Here is a 21003-nt window from a genome sequence, read left to right on the forward strand (position 1 = left end):
TTTTTAAATGACCTTCTGATAGGGAGGCTTTCTGTCAAAGAATAGGCCCCTTGGGACATATGCACTATTTTTTTAGTAAATTAAGAAAATGCAATACAGTAATCCCCCGCTTTAACACGGTTTGAATCTCGCATCCCGGTTTATCGTGGAATTGCATTTGCCACATAACTAATTTGTTTCCATAAATAATTTGTTTACATACATAAAATAGCATTGTTGCGGTGGCGTAAATTATTTTCTTTAAGTTAATTTTATTGCTGGATATTTCTATTTGCATTAGTAAAATTATCTATACATTTATACTATGGGTGTAATGGTACAAAAATGTACGATTCGGGACGTACCTCGGTTTTTAAGCCTTGGTTTAAGTTCAATTTCGGTACAGTTAGGGAGAAGAAATGCAAAACATATAATAGCTTGTAGTTTTTTTTATTAACACAGTTTATTATTAACACACACAATTAGCACACAGTTGTATGGGATGTCTTTGTATCCGGAAGCGGAAGCATTGTAATTTCCTTTCTATAAAACATGGATACCCAAATATGTCTCAGTATGACAATTCCACTGTGCACAATGTGAACTCACTGAAGAAGTGGTTTGCAAACCTTAAGTGACTTGCACAGAGCCCAGCTCTCAACTCTATTGATCACCTTTGGGATAAAATGGAAGACACACTGCATAGACCAGGTCGAACAAGGTCCAAAGACCTTGTTTGACGTTAATGTCAGAGCTCAATAATGCTCTTGTGACCACCCTCTAGAATATAATAGAAACACTTCCCAGAAGATTGAGTCTATCAGAACAGCAAATAGGAGACACTTATGGGTGGGATTGGTCATATTTTTGTCAGTATATAAATAATATACTGACAATATAATATACTGACTTTTGTCAGTTTTTAAATAATAAAGATGCTACAAGATTTGATAGTTCTCCTGCCAGGACAACACACTTGTACAGCAGATGTGCTGCACAGGAGAGTGGCATCGGCACATTGATGTGATGATGTGAGCTGAGTAAAGATTGGCAAAGCACATAGATGAGGACATCTTCTCTGTTGCCAAGAGCAATGGAACAGTACGGCCAACTGAGACAGAATGCACTGATCCACAACTGTCCTTAGCATCTACTGGACAACCATTCTGCTCATTCTCTCCATTCAGAGCACTTAGCAAAAAACTTGTAGGCAGCGATAGCAACAAGGTAATAATTGTCATTGCTAAATTGCTAGTGGTTAAAACACCACTATGGATTCCTCCCTAAGCAGATCTGCATTTTAAAATAAAAATTATGTGATCTGGGTTCTACTGTTCTGCACAGCCAAGTCCATGGAGACTTTCACTGTTTAAATGTTGCTCTCCTTCTCATTTTTGCATCTCCTTCCTCTAACCAACAATTCCTCAAGCTCAGGTTCTCTACCAGAAGCCTGGGTGTTTGAGGGGTCTGCAATGTATCTTAGCAGTTCCTACTAGACTAACGCTCTACTGACTTAAAATGTTGTATCTGAAATCTGCCATTAAGGATGTATATATACACAAAGAGGTTGTGCTCACCTATTTCTATTCTTGTGCGTGTGTGCTAAACAGATTATTGAATGTCTATTCATTTAAATTAGAATATCTCTGTTTAGAAGTCTTTGGAGCGTGACTGCGCTTGACTTTGACTATACCATTTTGGATGCTATGAACACTGGTTACCATGCCAACAAGAGTCAACAGAAGTTCTGTATTTATCGTTATACATGCTTATAATGTTGTGTATGTCATAGGTCAGTGCTGAAGGTTCATAGTAAATTATTGGTTCTAATCACGTTAAAAAGGACAGTATGCCTAGTAATTTTTGAGGTAAAAAACGCATTTTCTAGCCTAATAAATTAGGCTTTCAGAAGAGCTGAGTAGTACTGCACACTTAATTCATCATCATCTTCATCATTCAAGTATCTTCACTGGTGAGCCCATATAGACTTTTTAAGGTTAGAATTACGTAGGTGTAAAAATATTGAAAGTGTTTAAGAGCAGAGGAAAGGCTTATAAGAGTGTTTATAAAGCCTTTAGATATACAGGTATTCTGTATACCGTATGTATACATATCAGGTTGCCACTTCGCGGATTTTCCCCCTATCGCGGGGGGGCGGGGTGGGGGATTACTGTATATAAATATCAGTCAGGGGGATTAATATTTTATTTTAAAAGAGGGACAATGTATGAGCGTAAGCGTCATTTGCATACGTTGATCAAAAAAACTGTTTTAACCTTATTTAGGCACTTAATATTATCTATTTAATTCTCTGACACCCAGGATTGTTTTGGACCAGAATGCAGGTCGCTCAGCTGTTTAGGTGACGTCCCGATCCATCAGAGTACGCCTGCGCGAAAATTGCGCACATGCGTAGTTCAAACCATTCTTCGCGGGGGGAGTCGAAGAAGTGGCGGGGGCCCGCTAGTGACAAGGGGCCAGTCTCAAAAACACTACCTTATTATACGTAGAGCGTCCTACTTAGTCGCGGAAGCCATTATTTCGTACCGTATGAAGTGCACTAGAGAGAGCGAGCAGGGTGTTATTTGAGATTTCGCCCACAGTAATCTTAGTGGAGCTGCTGCAACTGTGTGTAACAGCAACTATACAACACTCCAAAACAAAAAAAACATAGGTAATAACACTTGTTTTGCGTCGTCTTCAGAAAAGAACGAGGTTGTGAAGCTGAAAGTTTGCTGATGAAAGAAAAACAGCGATGTTTTCGCGGACAGAACACGCTTCCCAGTTGTCATCTTTGGAAATCATGTTCCTGCTTTTTATTTGTGTCTGATGCAGTGAAGGTGTTCAGGGACCCGTTCGTGTTCTGTTGCTAATATAGACACACGATACACCACTTGATTGGTTTGACACTGGCGGTTAGAGGTGAATAATCGATTATTTTCCCCCTAAGCTAAACACCCATCGCACGTAAGTAAGTAAGATTTGGTTCGCCGGTAAAGTTTGTCATGCTTGTGCTCGGTAGTTCGCCATTATGCGATAATAAGGTCAGGGTGAACGTTAGACTATGGGATCTTTTAATCGGTACTACAGCTCGATGGGTTGCCGATTAATCGCACATCATTCGGAATCCACAATACACTATTCCTGGTAGTCACTGTGCCTAGTCGCCGAGGCGGGCACGAGTCGATTCGTTGTGTCATGCTCAGAGGCTCAACGCTGAAAGCTCAATCGCACGAGCGCCCGTTTGTTTCCCGTTCGACTCGGCTCAGCTCGAGCCAGGGCTGCGCTCCAATATGCGCGCGCACGTTCCGACTAAAACGCGCGTGCGCGCTCTCGCTTCCTCGCCGCGCACTAGTTAGGCGCCCGTCTGCAGAATACAATTACGCGTATTGGAACACAGCCTTGGTCTGAACACGCATCCACGTCCAGCAGTGTGTGTGTGTGTGTGTATGTGTGTTGAGTATCAGGTTAGCCTTCCCGAACCACATAGGCCAACCTCTGTAACAACGGTACGTAGATTTTCTCTTGGTTCCCAACTCGACCTGACAGTGTAGCGCCTTGAAACAGTACTTCACGAACATTTAGGTCAACATGAGCAAAATAATGAATGTATCCCTGCAATATATACAGCGGGTTTGTGAGTGAGTGAGCAGATTAGCAAGAAATGAAGGTTAGCTCGCGTTAGCTGTAGCCATATAAAAGGGCAGCTAGCTTGCTAACGACTAATGCTAAGTAAGTGTACCTTGCTTGCTAGAATTTATTATGCTCGTATTGACCCATAAGCATCATGTCGCGTCCTGTATCAGCTGTGTAATTTAGGTTCGGGAAAACCTTTGGATGTTTCTTTGTTTTTTCTTGTCTCTCGGTTTTTCGTTCTTTGTTTTTTTTTATGTTGCCAAGGCGAACATTAGCTGGGAAGTTGGCAGCTTAGCTTACTGCTTACGCATCCCCTCAGAGTTTTAACTTTCCCGACTTCATCATAATAACTTCGATTTGTTTTCTGTGCCAATGTGCGTCGTGGACAATCTATAATCTGTTTGTTCATCAGCACTGTGTTGACACGAGTGTGCTGTTGGTGTGTGCTAACTAGCCAGATACGCCAGAGAGTGGGCCAGTGTGAGAGAAAGTCAAATAATCTGCGATCAAGAAAACATGATGAATAATAATCGCAGGACCTTTTTAACACTGGGGCCTTATTCGCTAAAATCGCCCAGGTTTAGGTTTTGAATATGCCAAGTCATTTGTACACGAGCTGAAGTAAAACAAAAGGCGACGACAGTCGTTCAGGCCTAAAAAAATGGCCTTGATCATTATGTCGCATTTGGTTAAGACGCAGTTCCAAGCGATTATTTATTATTAAGTGGGGAGTAAACAGCAAACGCCGCTTCATTGTATATACAGGTTGGGTTTACTTGTTAAGAACTGTGTTAGTGTGTTAAAAACAATACACATCAGGGACAGGAACAGGCGCTCCAGGGAAACTAGAGGAGATGGTGATTGCTTTGATCGGACGGGAATCGTTTTAATCAGATCGGTGTAGCGGTGTCTGCACTTCCGGGTTGAAACCCGGAAGTAAAGACGGCGTCAGCAAATTTTTTTAAAACCTATTTCGGTCCGGTGAATTCGAATCACGGTATTTGCAGTCGAACGAATTGTGATTGATTTTGTGCCGTCATAATTGGTTCACCTTTCACCCTGGTGTGACGTATTACCGATGTGTTTAGAAGACAGGATTGTTTGATTGTCTTTATTGAGTTTGAGTTGTACTCCAGGTTTCCAGTTTTATTCCACTGCTGCAGCTTTTCTACAGGACTATCATCTCATTAAGTATAAACCCCCACCCCCTCCTGAATGTGTTGTCTTTGTTTAGGATTTTTTTCGGTGCAGTGCAAGAGTTTTGAATATGACGTGGTTGTATTTTTCAAAAACTGGCATGTGCTTTAATGTTTATTCTAGTGAGATTTTATGTTTTTTTAGCCACCCATCCATCCACAACAGCCTAGTAATTATTATATTACCCTTTTGACACCTAAAGGCTGAACACACAATGTGGACAAGTGCATTGCATGTTCCACATCTTCTCATGCTGCTTTTTTCTTAACAAAATAGCAACTAAACCCTGAATCTGCTGACCCAGAAACCTAAAAAGCAGAATTTTGTTATTAGCTCTGTTCTGTGTCTGTCAGGAAAACCACATATTTACCCAGGGTAAAGTTTCAGTGCCACAAGTACACAGATAATGTAAAGCGCTATTTCACAGCCATTTTAAAGCTCTGTGTTATCAAGAATGTGAGAATTTGCAGGATTTGACTACATGGTGGCGCTTATGTTTTCCACCTGTGATGATGATCCCGTGGTGCCCTGTAAGCTCGCATCAGGTTTAAGAGACATGGATTGTTTACATGGCACAATACTGGCAGCCATCTTGAAGGCAGAATCACTTTGAGTCTGGTGTCACTCCGGACAAGCGTCAGACTCGTGTGGAAGGAGACACAGCAGATGTTGACCTGGGTCCAAATCCATGTTTATATTTTGTATTTTAGAACAATGTCTACTGATGCTTTTTATGAAATTGTTTATGCCCAAATAATATTAATTAAACCAGGTTATCTCTTATGGCGTTAATAATTTGGGCATGTGGTTCGGCTGGTAAACAACTTCAACAACAGCATTATCCTTGTAGTGGCAGTGTAAACCAGTAAATAAACGTCTAAAGTTATAGCATGGCTGGTAATGTTTGGTTGTCAAAATGGCCACCAGTTTGCAGTTAGTGTGATTAAGTTGCATCTTTTGCAACCCCATCATTCAGCCCAGTACTTGACCACATGTCTTGACACATCTTTGCTTTTCTCCCCCCTCCTTTTCATTTCTACTCTCTTTCACCAGTTGTTGTTCTGGGCTGCCGGTTGGGGCTTTTGCACACGGCTGGTAAGTGCACGCTTAATCATTTTTACATCTGTAGATATGTTCCTTAGTTGCAGGTCTGTCAGCCACACTTTTCCAAACAGCAAAACGGATCACAGAATTTGTTGGTTCAGAAAGGAGAAGTGTTTCGGTGTTGAATATTTGGGGACTGTTTGAAGACGGATGTCCTCACGGCACCTTCTGAATGGGGCTGGTTTTATCTCGGGGAGCACAAACCAAAGTTACTGTTGTCTAGACACAAATGTCAAGAACAAAAACGTTAGTACAGGCATAGTTAATGGCCGAACCCGCACTAGGAAAGCTAGCATCCTTATAAACGACAAGAAAGGTACAGGGAACAGGTAGAAAGCTCACACAGTGGGCATGTGTTTGCTAAACAGCATCATATCAGAAATTACAGTCTGTTACAGCTAGATTGTTATTGCTCCAAGCTAATGGTTTGGTTGCATGTGAAACGAATTAATTAGGGCCACATCCACGTTAATTCGGTTGGAGCTAAAAACTGCGTTTTGCTTGTTTAAAAAGTGTTAACACTGGACACTCTAAATGCTTACATTTCTTTACCGTGCATTTAAAATAAGATTAGGATATCTCCTGAAATTGAACTGCCAATTGGGCAGAGGACAATTTGGGATTGCTGCATCTGGCAACCCAAGTCTACAAAGCAGTTTGTTTTATGTTGAGCAGGTCACATGACTCATCACATAATGAATACATCCTTGCTTCTGATAGCACCGTTTTCTCAGTCCACACTATAACGTAAAAATGGCCTATTCTAATCAATTTTTTATTTATTTATTTATTATTATTATTATTATTATTATTATTATATATATATATATATATATATATATATATATATATATATATATATATATATATATATATATATATTTTTAGAGTTTTCGTTGCCTAAAATGTTCACCTGCGGATGCAAGGCAAAAATATTTTGCGGGTTTAGATTTATTCAAATTTACGTGGACGTTGACAAAGCTAACATTTGGTAGCTAACCTGGTGTAGAAATGCATGGTGTACTAGTTATGCGCATTACTGCAGACAAAATGTGATAAACAAGTATACAAGTGTTGTGTTCTTCCTTCAAAATGTTTGTTGTAACCCAGAAACAAGAAGTCTGCACATTTTTAGACAATAAGCATGCATTTCTATCATCACCTGTAAAATACACTATATGGGCAAAAGTTTGTGGACACATGACTTTAAGATTTGTATGTGCCTTTTCCACCATTTCACATTTAGTCTCTATTTGAGTATTCGAGTACATCCCAAAGGTGTTAAATAGGGTCGAGGCCAGAGCTCAATATCAGGCCACTCGAGAGCTTCCACTCTGACAGATGTAGACCTTTTTGTGCGAGCTCCATGAATTACATACTTCTTCAGATAGGGACGTTCAGCAGTGAAAGCAACCTCCCCGCTCCAAAAACAAGAAGCGTAAATAACTTTTAAACGTTTGCTTCAAAAACTCCACAGGGTCATTTTGCGAGATGAACAGACAGTTTGTTTATGCTCCCGAGATTCAAAACTCCCATTTATGAAGGCAGTGTAAGGACAGAGGTTGTGTAGAATAGTGTGTCTCTGCTGAACAACACAGCTTGACTCAACCATTTATCTCCCTGCCAAGCTCTTCCTTTTTCCCCTACCAAGCTGTGCTGTGCTTTTATTATCCAAGCCGATTCAGGTTACTCTTCTCGTCCAGGTAACGGGCGGGTCGAGTTAGGATAAACATGTGCAAGCGAGAACACCACAGACCCTCGCTTGATCATCACAATCACATCTGATTAATTCTGATTGGCTTAAGCTGGGTGTAGAGCACAAAACTCTGCTGTAGTAGTTTTAGTTCCTGCTCTTTCCAAAAGTCCCGTTTCTGCTGGGCTGAAAGTGGAAGATGCCTCACTCTGCCGTTTTAAACAGCAGTTTGATATTTCCCTTTATTTGTATGTGTTTACTGAGGGTATGGTTTTCCTACTCCTTCCAGTTGGGCCAAAACCCAGATAGCGCTCTCTTCCCTTTTGTTTGCACTGTACATTAAAAATAATGTAATGGACCAAAATGGCTTGCATTGTAGTGACTGAATACAATTGAGACCTGCCTGTTTTTGTTTTTATCATCAGTTACTCTTTGCGCTCGTACCCCTCCGTATTGTCACTACGCAGGGCAGCTATTAAGTAAAGCTTTGCATTGTCATAATTGTATGTCACAACCAACATGCCCTGCTCACATCCACTCCATGAATTTCAAGAATGTTACTACTTGGACTTACCAAGTCACCACCCAATAACCACCAGATAAATTCCTCCTGTGTTTACGGGTTACATGGTGGGAATGCAATACACATACCCGCAGCACAGATGGTCCTGAGTTCTCATTTGGTGGAGAAGCCTAGTAGAACCAGAGCACTGAGTTGTCTAATGATTTAGTATTTGTAGTTTTTTTTTCAACACTTCCTGCTAGTTAAGGGTTCGTAAAGGTACGCACTTATGTTTGAAAGGTTAGTGCACAATATATTAGATTTTATATAATTAATTTGCCCCCGGACACATGATGGTGCCAGGGTTGCTGGAAGGGTCCAGATAAATTAAAAATGCCTGTCTTTATGAACCTTCAAATGCTTAGCTGGCTAATGAGTTATCGATGCTTCAAAAGTTGTGATGAACTGTGTAATGGAACCTATATAGACGACAGTTTGTGGACACATTTATAAGGCTTGTTTATGCTTTTTAAACATCCCATTTAGTCCCCATTTTACTGTTGCAATAACCTCCAGTTTTCTGGGAAGATGTTAGTCTGGTTGTGACTTTGTTCATTCAGCCATTAGGGTGTTAGTAAATTCAGGCTTAGGAGGCCTGGTGTTTAGGCACAAAGGTGAACCATAGGTTTGAGGTCAGAGCTCTATAGTAGGCTACTCAAGATCTTTCACTCCATCAATGTAAACCATATCTTCATAGATCTGGCTTTGTGCAGTCACATTGGTTTACTGGAGCAGCTTTGCGTCTCATAGTTCAAGTGAAGGAAAATAAAAATTCTACCACAGCCAAAGACGTCCTATTCAACTGTGTATTGTCACTTTGTAGACGAACCACATAGTGCTGGAAAAGTCAGGTGTCCCAATACCTTTGTGTGTATATGTATAGGTGTTTGTTACATGATCTTAATGGAGAATTCTTGTTATTACTGGCAAATGACTAGAAATTAAACAATGATGTTATTTTATATAAAATTGAGCTTCAAATCTGCATGAAACAGAGTTCACTAAGAACATTTGTTTAAAATGAATAGTTAAGTGAAGGAAACTGTTTGTATAACATGCCTCTGTTGCTTATCTATTAATACTGAAGCTGATGAATTTAATTCCTTCTGCAGTAACTTTTATTTTTTTTATTTAAGCATAATCTTCCCAGTTCAGTAAACTCAACAATTCATGTAAGTTACATGACACTCAAAAAGCATTCATTTAGCTCAGTAATTCACTTAAAAAATGTTTACAGTAGTGTGTGTGTGTTTGTGTGTGTGTGTGCAAAATCCAATATTTACAAATAATTCCCAGTACCCCAGTCTTTGTGTGTGAACAGTCTTGATGAACGGCATTTACAACAGTCAATATCTTTAGCGGGATCGCCCTCACCCAAACAATCCTGTGGTGAACCAATCCTTGTGCCATGGATCCACTCCCCGAAAATGTTTTTAGCTCTCGGTAGAAATGGTAATCTTTCCCAGGTGTGATAGCTCTGTATTACAAGGAGTAGCAGCAGGTTACAGTATCCTGACAGACCACGATATATCCTAATGCTCATGTCATACTTTTCCCCAGGCAATCCATACTCGCTTATCAAACAGCAGAATGACTGTCAAACTTTGGAAATGAGATTGACGAAGCTGTAAAGGGGAGAGAGATTTTATTCAGACCTATGATGCAATTAACACTATAACACCTAAACACACACACACAGTCTCCAGTCATCTGTTAAAGCTTTCATTACGCTTTTAGGCTGCGTAAACAAACATAAATAACTCAACCCAAGATGGAGTGACTGAAAAAGAGTGAACATGTGAGAGAGCGAGAGAACAGTACACGATATGTAACATGTTCGCAAGCGTAACCCCTTCATTTTAAGTAACAGTGACTCAGATGAAAGATAATACTGCGAGCATCTCTGATTTTTCATGATGCTGTAAAATGTGTAGTCTTATTGCTGAAATCCAAGCCAGCCTGCGACTCGATTACTACAGTGACATTCACACACACTCAAAATATATATATATATATATATATATATATATATTTACTTTATAATTTATTTAATAATGAAACAATTTCGATTGTTGGTAGTAAATAATTTGTTGGATTAGATCAGCACCTTACATAATGTGTTTTGGTGCCGTACCGAGACATAACCTTATATACCAGTCCCTGTTTATTAAACACACCTAAATTGTTAAGTAGATTTTTGATTTTATTATTATTTTTTTTTAACAAGGTTACTCGTCACGTTTTTTTTCCCCCTCTCCTCCTCCTTCTAGTTAAAGGGGTTTGAGCTAAATGAGTGGATTTCTGCTGTTCAACATAAGAAACTGGTTCAGTCGCTTTTCATAGGGGTTCTATCTGCCAGTAAAAATGTAGATATAAAGATGTAAAGCTACTTTGGCCTCAACAGCAGCAAAAGTGTATAGGTAATGGTGATAATGCTGAATTAGAACAAACGCTGTGCGAGCAAAGAGATTGCATCACAGTGCAAAGCCTCCTCCTAGTCTTTCTTCATAAAGAGTATTAAACCCAGCCTGTCTCTCAATCATTCCACCTAGGGTCTGAGCCTTTCTTCCTGCTATTTCTAACCTCCATTTTTTTCCAATTTTTTTTTTTTGTGGACATTTTGGAACACCACCACCACTGAATTTTTCAGTCATTTAGTAAAAAAAAAATAAAATAAAGCTGTCATCGGCTCCTTCTAGGAAATTATAACAAAAGTGTGTCCCCCATGGTGTCTGATGTTTTGTACTTTATCTACTAGGGTTGAACAAATACCATTTATTTGGACCTTATCGATAATAAGGAAATGAGTAACCTATTTGCGATCGAGACGACGGGTTTGTCTAATGTGTCCTTTAGCTTTGTTTTATTTTTCCTGCTTTACGCAATGACCAGGAAGTTTGGTGCTAGGCCTGTTTTCTTTTTTTTTTCTTTTTTTCCCCAAAAAAAGTTAGTTGCTCTTTGAAAGTGCTTTAGTTAGCTAAGTTAGTGAACTTGTAATGAAGTAGGGTGGTCCTGTCAGAGAAGAGGTTTTGTTTCACTTTCGAAACAAGCACTTGTTGCATATCTGTATGTAATGTGGACAAAAGTGTCTGTCTGTCTTTTTTTTTTTTTTTTTTTTTTTATAGCCATATGTGGTCTCTTTCCCAAACTGTTACCACAAAAATGTATAGGATGCATGACAATGCCCCTGTGCACAAAGCGAGCTCCTTGAGGATATGGTTCACATGGATTGGAGTAGAAGCTCTTGAGTGGCCTGTTATAGAGCTCCTTTGGGATGAAATGGAACGCTGACTACACCCCAGGTCTCCTCAGCTTACATTAGAGTCAGGCTTTATCTCCCCAACCACATCGCGAAATCTAGTGGAACATTTCCCCCCGAAGAGTGGAAGCTATTACAGCAGCAAATGGGAACTCGGTGTGGAATGGGATGTTTATAAAGCACGTACAAATTGTGCTTTAGTCCGTCATGGTCAGTTTACAGAATAACATACTGGATGATGGATTATTTTTACTCACATTATGTTGTATGTAGATGTTTCAGGTTTATTTAGTGTTGGCTGCTTGTGTCGGTTTTACATTTGACACGTTTTTATTGCGTCACTTTGTCTGTAAATATCGTATTTTCTCACAGCACAGTTTGCTTGTGATCAATCATTCAATGTGTCCAGTTCGCTGTGACTTCCTGTCTTCTGTTTGTCAGCACAATAGTGTAAGATTGCGTTACCGAGGATTATCAATGGCATAAAAGCTTTAATTTCTTTAATACAAGTTTGAATAAATTGGTAACCACAATAGAAAAGGATGACCCTGGATTCATAGTGAAACACAATGTGTTTGAGTTCCTTCTGTTTTTTCCCCCTCAAGTCTCTACATCATAGCTGACTGTTCTCCACTTACTGTAGCTGGTCTTGGAGTAGTTCTCATGGTGCCTGATTCAACCGATTGGTCCTTTCTGAGTCGAATGGGTGAACGTTTAATACCCGTTTCCCTCTTCAAAAGGTGTAGCATTTAGCTAGAGCCAACTGCCACAGCTGAGCGGTATTCAGACTGTTAAAGCTTTTGAGCTGCTGACACGCAATATGCAGAGTAGCAACTGGTTTTAAAATGCATAATATTGCTAAGAATATGACTACAAAACGAGTCTGAAAGCCCCGTTTAAGTCTTCCTGTGACTGACAAGATTTAAGCCGAAGAATAGACCCTGGCTTTAATATTAAAGCTTAACCTGAGACACTATATAGGCAAAGGTTTGTGCTTTTAGAAATTTGTGCTGGAATTTGGAGTGTGCTTTTGGAGATTTCTCTTCACTCAGCCACCAGGGCATTTGTTTAAACAGGCACTGATGTATGGTAAGATTTCATTTAATTTCTATTTATCCCAAAGTTGTTCAGTAGAGTTGAAGTCAGAGCTCTGCAACAGGCCACTCAAGAGCTTCCACTCCAACCCATGTACACCAAATCTTCTTGAAGCATGTTGGAACATCCTTAAATAGGATTTGGGAGAGGATGTATGTTATTCTAGGATGTATGAGTTATCGCATGTATATCTGTGATATCACTAAACCGTCAAGTATTTGCGCGCGCAAATGTATGTATGTATGCAAATGTATGTATGTATATATATATATATATATATATATATATATATATATATATATATATATATATATATATATATATTTATATTTATATTTATATTTGTGTGTATATACACACACACACACTTTTATACTCAGAAATCGTGCACAGTCTAACAGGTTATATCTAGAGCTGTTTAGTATTCGAGTATTCTACCGATCATTCCAATGAGTAATCAAATACGAATTTTTTATTTATTTTTATTTTTTTATTTTTATTTTTTAATATTAAAGAGCGATGCTAAATATGCAAGAGAAAACAAGACTGGTCTCTTGAAATGAACAAGTAACTTGTTTCCCTTTTTAAAAAATTAGCATTTTTTTTTGCTGAAATTGCGTACACCTATATCTGTGACTAAACCCATTTAGTGCACTTAAGTGCCATATTACATGCAAATATATCCATAAATCATAAATAAAAATTAATTTCAGATTACTCTGAAATTTAACAAATTAACCAACAAAAAAAACATAAACACACAGTATGGTGTTTTCTTTGTTTGAAATGATGCCAAACTTTGGAAACGTTGCTTTCTTTGGTCTGGATTCTATGGAAGCATGTTGTCGCCACATAAAAAAAACCCCCAACTTTTATTCTTGCAATTCTAACTTTATTCCTCGCAATTATGACTTGATTTCTCGTAAACATCAGACATTTCCGGTGCATCCACCGCTAACCATATTGCCGGCCCGAAGTTTAAAGCTGCTGCTGTATGAACGAGGCTCCTCTGCTTCATCTGTCTTGTTCTGTCTCCTCCAGAGCTCAATGTTAAACAGAGTTCTCTCCATGAATCGGAGTCTTAGTTTGATCCCAATGTGATTCTATTGATTGTAGCCCATTTCATTTGCAATTTGTAAAGCTTTTTGTCACAATAGAGGGGGTGACGCCGCCCTGTTGGCAAAAAAAAAGTCGGAATTGCGAAAAGAACAAAAACTATGAATTACGTAAAACTTATATTTAATGTGCTGGAAACGGGCTTCCATATGAATCTTTTCCTCGCTGTTTTCTCCTCGTTGCTCAGTTTTTCTACAGCATCTGTTGTGTTACCTGACCAGAAAGCTCCAGAGTTTAGCAGGTTGTGCGACAGTGATAATGATCCGTGGGAAACGCAGTGTAGTTAAATGGACTTAAATAATTTGCCTCGACGAATGTTTGTAATCTGTAATCGAATTACTTCGAGGAATCGTTACAGCCCTAGTTATGCCTACATTAATCCAGTTATATTTGAAAACACATCTTAATTTACTTACTTAATAATTAAAGTTAAAATTTCTTGCTGTTTTAAAACAAACAAAAAAAAATTGAAATAGCACAGGTCAAATCTTCATACATCATTGCACATATGCAGTATAGTGATAAGTGTAAGCATTTCCAGGAACTTCAGTATAAAATATTAGAAAGCATTTTAGTGTACACGGAGATCTCCAGATTAACATGGACGAAACCTTAATCAGCGAAACCAGTGCACCAGATTTGTGTCCACCGTAGTTAAATATGTGTATGTGTATATATATATGTATATATATATATATATATATATATATATATATATATATATATATATATATATATGCATGCGCCATCATGACTCTTTGTGCTGTGAGCTGAGCCCCTGCCCCGCCTCCAACTTGCACGCCACAACACTGCTGTTTTCTGCATCAAATTACTTCCATGCAAAGCTCTTTCTATTTCATATATCACTGACTTCATATGAATGCAGGGCATTACAAATACCCCATAGCGCTGTATAGGATTTTAAATACAGGCACTACTCTGGTGTTTAAATACATGTCATAATTACCAACTTTTTGAGATTGGTGACCTGAATTGATTTTGACTGCACATGAATTGATTTTAATTTTATGTATGTATTTTTTTTCTCTCTGTCTCTTTTTTTACACACACACATGGACTGGCCTTTAGTAAGCTGTGCATGGTATAACAGATGATGTAAAATGGTTTGAGCATTGTTAGTATGAGCCTAGTTCCAGGAATATTGCATGCGCACCATTTTATAATGTTTGTCTTCCCCCTTTCTTTCGCCTTCCTCTGTCTCTGTAGTGAATGGTAGTGTCTATAAAGGGTATGTCCCTTCAGGAGAGAGGTGCCAATGTCCATCAGGATTAATCACACTGCAGGGGGGTCACTGCGCCGATCACAGAGGAACACACTCGCCACCAGGTCTGTACACCCACAACACACCAGTGTGTGAATAGTTTCTCAAATTAGAACGGCTGTATGTTTAACACTGATGATTGGTTGCTAGAAAGTGACAAGTGCATAGTAGTTTTATGAGAAGTATCAGAATTTTGACTGATGCCAGTGCCAAGGTGGTATTATAATTGCCAGTCGTGTCAAACTTTGGCCAAGAATGAATGAATAAATGTAATCTCAGTTATCAATCACCCACAATTCAAGTTATTGATTCTGCATTATTATAATTTTTTTTTTGTTTAAACATGAGCAAATTCCTTGCGTTTGAGCCATTTCGAAAGGAAATTGAGAAAGTTATACACAGAAATATTGATGATGGGGTTGTGTTGTTTTTCTTGTTTAACTCTAATAACCGGTTGTAATATTCATGTATACTGTTGAATGCACAATATATACACTAAACTGCTGATGTCAGGATGCTTGTCATACAGATGTTTCACAAAGGATTCTAACTTTTTGCATACTGGTTTTGTTTTGTGTGCTTGGTGATTCAAACAAGTCCAAACCTGCCCAAAGTTTAGTCGTTAAAATTGTGAGAATGACAGGCTTAATTCTTGAATCATCTTTTCTCGTACGGTCTGAGAAATGTATTCAACTGAATTCGAACAAAAATATATTTCTTAGGGCTCGGTGGTTTGTTTGCTGCAGAGTAGATTCTTAAATGTTTTGTGGTTGAGTTAATAATGTGGTAATGTTCTAATACTTGTGTTTTTATTGTGTAACTCCTCTCCAGGTTGCAGTCAGAACAAACCAAACAAAAGACAAATTCCCCTCCTGAAAGTAGAAGATCATATACTAAAGCTTCCAAAGCCCCGCCCACGCCTGCTGGCTCCTCACGTGGCCACGCCCCTCGAAGGTTGTGCCAACACTGAGTGACTCAAAGACTTACAGATTCATTTTATTCAAATGAGTTTTGCTTATTTTTCTGCTTCTGAAACTTGAGTATCTCTCTGTTTATTTGTCTCTTTCTTTATGCAGAAACAGTCTTTCTCTCTCTTCACATAGTCACTCTACATCTGACCCGGATTCGGAGGCAGCAGGAAGCTCAGGCCAATACGAGCAGCGTGAAGTCAGTAACAATCGTGCCCTCAAACGTAGTTCTGCACCTGATCACAACAACACCACCTACTCACCCAGCCCGGCCAAGCGGCCCAAAGCTCCGCCCCCCGAGAGCTCCGAACAGCCTGCACTTGCTGACCCTACTGCTGACCCCGCCCCTGAACTCCCATCCGCAGCCAGGTCTAAAAAGCGACGGTTGGCCTCAGAACATCCTACTAGCAGGACACTAAGCAGGAAGAGCGGCACGTGCCCTGCCACTAGCCCTTCCCAAAAACGTAAAAAGGCAGACACCCCGTTTAGTTCCTCTTCTTCCTCCTCATTCTCTTCCTCTTCCTCTTTTTTATCCGGCTCGAGCAGCGAGCTGGCCAGCCGCTCATCCAAACCCTCCAAACTGGCGTCCAAATCGGCCGCCTCGGCCAAATCTGTGACCGACTCCGCCTCTTCCTCCTCCGCTTCTTCCTCCTCCTTCACGTCCTCTTCTTCCTCCTCTTCTTCTGTGGTGGTCGCGGGTGCCAGCGGCTGTGCCCCACCCTCACAGGGTGCCCGGCTTAAGCAGGGTAAAGATCAGAGCAAGTCGCGGCGCTCTCGCTCCGCCTCCTCGCCCTCTCCTCGCCGCAGCAGTCGCGATAAAGAGCACAGCAAATCCAGCACAGCTGCTTCTAAATTTGATTGGACGAGCCGCTTCAGTCCCAGAGTAAACTTACCGAAGCCCAGACTCGCCCTGCCCGGATCCTCCAAACCCGAAACTCCATCGGGGTCCAGCAAACCCGGTCCGAGCGGACTGCAGGCCAAACTCGCCAGTGAGTCTCTCACTCTGACCAATAAGGCTTTAACCCTCAGTAACACCTCATTCTGCTACAAATTCTTTCTAAATCTGCTGCGTTCCTTTATATATCGCATACTGTCACTAGCGATAGTTATTTCGATTCATCCTAGTTACTCAAAAATGAGAATTTCCTTTATCAAAAAGATTTTTTCATTTCTTACATCGGTTTGATCAATGCAGGCTCGTTTTGCAAGAAGGGTCACGAATGAGGATAGGAATATATCCAAAATCATTCACATTAAACACATTACATTTTTACTTATACATATGGAGTAGATTTCAGTGTTACAGTAAGTATGAAAAATAGGCGTCCGTCATTTTTGCACATACAGGTATAGCAGACCTTGATACAAACATGTACGTGTGGTGGATTATGCTCTGGCAACATAACCCAAGGCCTGTTTGTTTCTAATGCACCGTTCCACACTTTCTCTTCTTGATGAAAGGGTGGAGAACTGAACGAACCACATGCATGAGTCAGTACATCCTTGTTTGTTTACCCAGGTTGTTTATTTTGTACACAAAGCACAATTACCATATTCTGACGTTTTACAATTGTTCTGAGATTCTTATAGCATGACTCCGCGCCTTTCTCCTCTTGTTGAACCAGGAAGACTTGCATCTCAACTGATTGAATTATTCAGAGGTCTAAAAATTCGCTCGCGACCGACGTTTACCAGTTCGGTCATTTTCGTGACAGGCTTAACTTCAGTTTGTGCTGGGCCACGCCATGTGACGCAGTTTGTACAGATTTGGTACCACTCTCGTTCAAATCCAACAGCAAGTCTCGCTCGTTTAGGGACGTGGTTTTTTATTTATTTTTTTTTTTTATAGGTTTGACCAAATAACATGGTGAGACGTAAATGAAGGAGAAATGCGAGTTCATGAATTAACATTCATTCGAAAACATTTTAATTTGAATAAGATACGCCTCTAGCTGCCAGTGCACCTGCTGTTTGAGTGATGATATAGCAGGTGTGCTCTATAGCAGCTTTGCTATTAAGAAAGATCACAAGATGGCATTTAGAGCTGTGCGCAATGAACAAGCAAAACGGAGCAGTTACGATGTGGCATAAAATTCTAATGGTCATGTCTGTAATGTACATATACACTACATGGACAAAGGTATTGGGACACCTGACTTTTCCAGCCATATGTGGTTCTTCTTCAAACTGTTACCACAAATTTGGAGGTACATAATTGTACTTGTTGTATATGGGGGAGTGGTAGCGTTATATTTTCCCTTTTTGCTTGAACAAGATGCTTCTGTAAACAAAGCCAGCTCCATGAAGATTTTTTTTTCATGGGTTGGAGTATAAGATCTTGAGTTGCCTGTTATAGAGCGCTGACCTTGACCCTATTAAACTCCTTTGGGATGAATTGGAATGCTAACTGCACCGCAGGGCTCCTCACCCTACATCAGTACATGAATTTACTAATGCCTCTGTGGCTGAATGACCCCATATCTCCACAAAATTTAGTAAAACATCTTCCCAGAGGAGTGGGAGTTATTTTGACCGCAAACGAGAACTAAATGTGAAATTGGATGTTCAGAAAGCACATACAAATCTTATGCGCAGGTGTCCACAAACATTTGGCCATAGAACGAATGTGTTACTTTGTAAGCCAAATGAGGATCAGCTATTTTTGGAAGTCCCTTTTTCGTGACCGATTTGATATCCTTATCCGGGTAAACGTTTTTAACCGTTAGCACGGTTTTAAAGAAAACCTTGTTCAGATGTTTCTAGTTGTATTTATTTCAGTGTTGCTTCTCTGCAAATAATTTATCAATATTTATATTCATAATTAATAATTAATTCATCATTTATACCTATGCAAAATTCAAAAGCTTCATATTACGTCTCATCTTGCGACTCAGTCCGGGCACTGATCAGGGTGTCGTTTCTATTTTAATTTATTGCAAAATGTTTACTTTTTCTATATATATATATATATATATATATATATATATATATATATATATATATATATATATATATATATATATATAAAAATTAAAAAAAAGAACGATCATCAAACTTACTGATGATGGCATTGTAATATCTAAAGCCTTTCAGCATGTAGGGGAAAAGATTTGGGTTAAGTGTGTAATGTAATAAACACAAGCTACCTCACAATTCTGCTTTAAAAAAAATTCAACTGCAAAATGTACCTGATCAATATAAAACTGAAATATTTTACCTGTTGAGGTTTTTACTGCGACTGCTAAGAAAATTAGTCGTTGGTCATGTTGCCATAGGAGGAGTGTCCTTGTGTAAAGTGAGCAAGGGCTCTTACCAGTGTTTGAACTCGTGTACACGATAGACAGATTCACGTTCTAAGGTGATGGTACAATGTTGCTAGACATAACAAGGAGGAAACATAAGGTAAACTGTTGCCTGCTATTGGTTTGCTTGCACTTGAGAGGGAGAACGTGAGCTGGGCTAGCTGATAGATGAAAGTCTGGTTCATAAACAACTCCGGTTGCCATGTCTTAGCAGCTTTAGTATAAATGATGTATTTAGAATCATTCCATCTCTGTGTAAAAATGCAAGGTGTTTCCTCACTATGCTGCCTTCTCTGTTTTTAAAGTTAAGAAGACAAAGCCGTATCCTCTTTGTCATGAAATTTCATAGTAGAAAGTAGAAAAACGTAGTTACGTTATGCTGACAATGGCGCCTGTTTCCAGCATCGATGTACAAAATGCTTCAGAATATCTGCTTCAGAAAAACTGAAATTTTCCATTGTTTTCTAATTGCACGTAACCTGATTGTTTTGAGCTTTGGGTTATGTGGACAGTCAACGAATTGTTGCTATACAGAGAATATGAAACTGTGATTGAATTCTAGCCAGCACTTGTCAGAGCTGTTATAGAAATTGTAGCAACACCTTCTGACCAGTCAGAGTAGAAACTTCAGCAGCAGAGTCGTATAGGAGTAATATGATAGGAGCGTATGGCTGACTGATGCGATCAAGTTTCACATGTAGATGCAGCTCGAAGGTTCAGAAAGTTCATTGCAGAGAGAACATTTTGGTTCTCATGTCATGATTCTCCTTGGTTGGCCCGAAGGTTGAATTTAAGTTTGCGGACCAGCGCTGATGTTATGACTTAGTCGCCTTTCATTGCCCCTAGACATGTGTTCTGTAAGTGGAGAGTCGAATGGCCGTCAGAAGTGCTACATCAGCAAGATTTTGCTATTTGCTTAGGTGATCTCGCGAGCTTTCGTCTGACATTTTTGCAGTCATGGCTTTGTTGCTGTCGAGCGTCTTCTCTCTTACGTGCAGTCTGTGTAGGACAGTCTCGGTTCAAGTTTATTCCACTGTAAAGGCTTCCGGGAAGCTGCTGTGTCATTTTCTTTCGCCCGCGTTCACTCTTGACTCGACTGTTACAGGCATGAATTATTAAGTGGCGCCGATCTGATTATTCTCTCGCTGTGTTTACAATCCATAGTGCTGGAAGGCACCTACGAGTGCGCACTTAAATCAGAATAAAGTGAACCGACACGGTCAGGGCGGATCATATTTCAGTCTGGTTTGAATGGAAAGTTTTAATCGTAGATTCAAAAATCAAATCAAAACAACAACAAATCCTGGGGTGTTTTTTTTTTTTTTTTTTCTTTCCCTTCTTCCTTGTGGTGATTTGTTCCCCAAGTTGTTACCAGAAAGTTGGAGGTGAGAGCATTATATTTTCTCTTCACTTGAACAGCCGGATCCAAACCCGTTTTAGCATGACAATGCCCCATGCACAAAGCCAGATCGATGAAGATATGATTAACATGGGTTGGAGTAGATCTTAAATGGCCTGCAAGAGAGCTCTGATCTCAATCGCACTTAACACCTTTTGGATGAATTTAAATGCTGGCTGCACCTCAGGCCTCCTCACCTCACCTACATCAGTACTTGACTTGAGTTACACCCTTGTGGCTGAATAAGCACACATCTCCATAAGCACACTCTAAAATCTAGTTAAGAGTGGAGGTTCTTATAACAGCAAATGGTGGCTTAATATGGAATGGGATATTAAAAAAAGCACATACAAATGATATGGTCCAGGTGCCCACAAACCTTTGTCCATATAATATTTATGTTCACCCAAA

At 39.6% G+C, this 21003-nt stretch overlaps 1 protein-coding gene across 7 annotated transcripts in view; it reads left to right on the top strand.

The window, feature by feature from the left end:
- Positions 1-2561: 2561 nt before the first annotated feature.
- The window catches only part of trip12 (thyroid hormone receptor interactor 12), a 48413-nt gene continuing 29971 nt past the window's right edge, over positions 2562-21003 (top strand). Inside the window, exons 1-6 of one of the 7 annotated variants that reach the window (XM_046864048.1) lie at positions 2591-2653; positions 5866-5907; positions 9308-9343; positions 14869-14988; positions 15755-15877; positions 16000-16880. In XM_046864048.1, the coding sequence (XP_046720004.1) occupies positions 14918-14988; positions 15755-15877; positions 16000-16880 (1075 nt within the window). In that variant the 5' untranslated portion in view covers positions 2591-2653; positions 5866-5907; positions 9308-9343; positions 14869-14917. Of the gene's footprint in view, positions 2654-3331; positions 3489-5865; positions 5908-9307; positions 9344-14868; positions 14989-15754; positions 15878-15999; positions 16881-21003 lie in introns of those variants that run through there. The other 6 variants (XM_046864047.1, XM_046864045.1, XM_046864044.1 and 3 more) reach the window with 6 other exon arrangements.

Source organism: Silurus meridionalis, chromosome 13 (assembly GCF_014805685.1).
Source record: "Silurus meridionalis isolate SWU-2019-XX chromosome 13, ASM1480568v1, whole genome shotgun sequence".
Lineage (NCBI taxonomy): Eukaryota > Metazoa > Chordata > Actinopteri > Siluriformes > Siluridae > Silurus > Silurus meridionalis.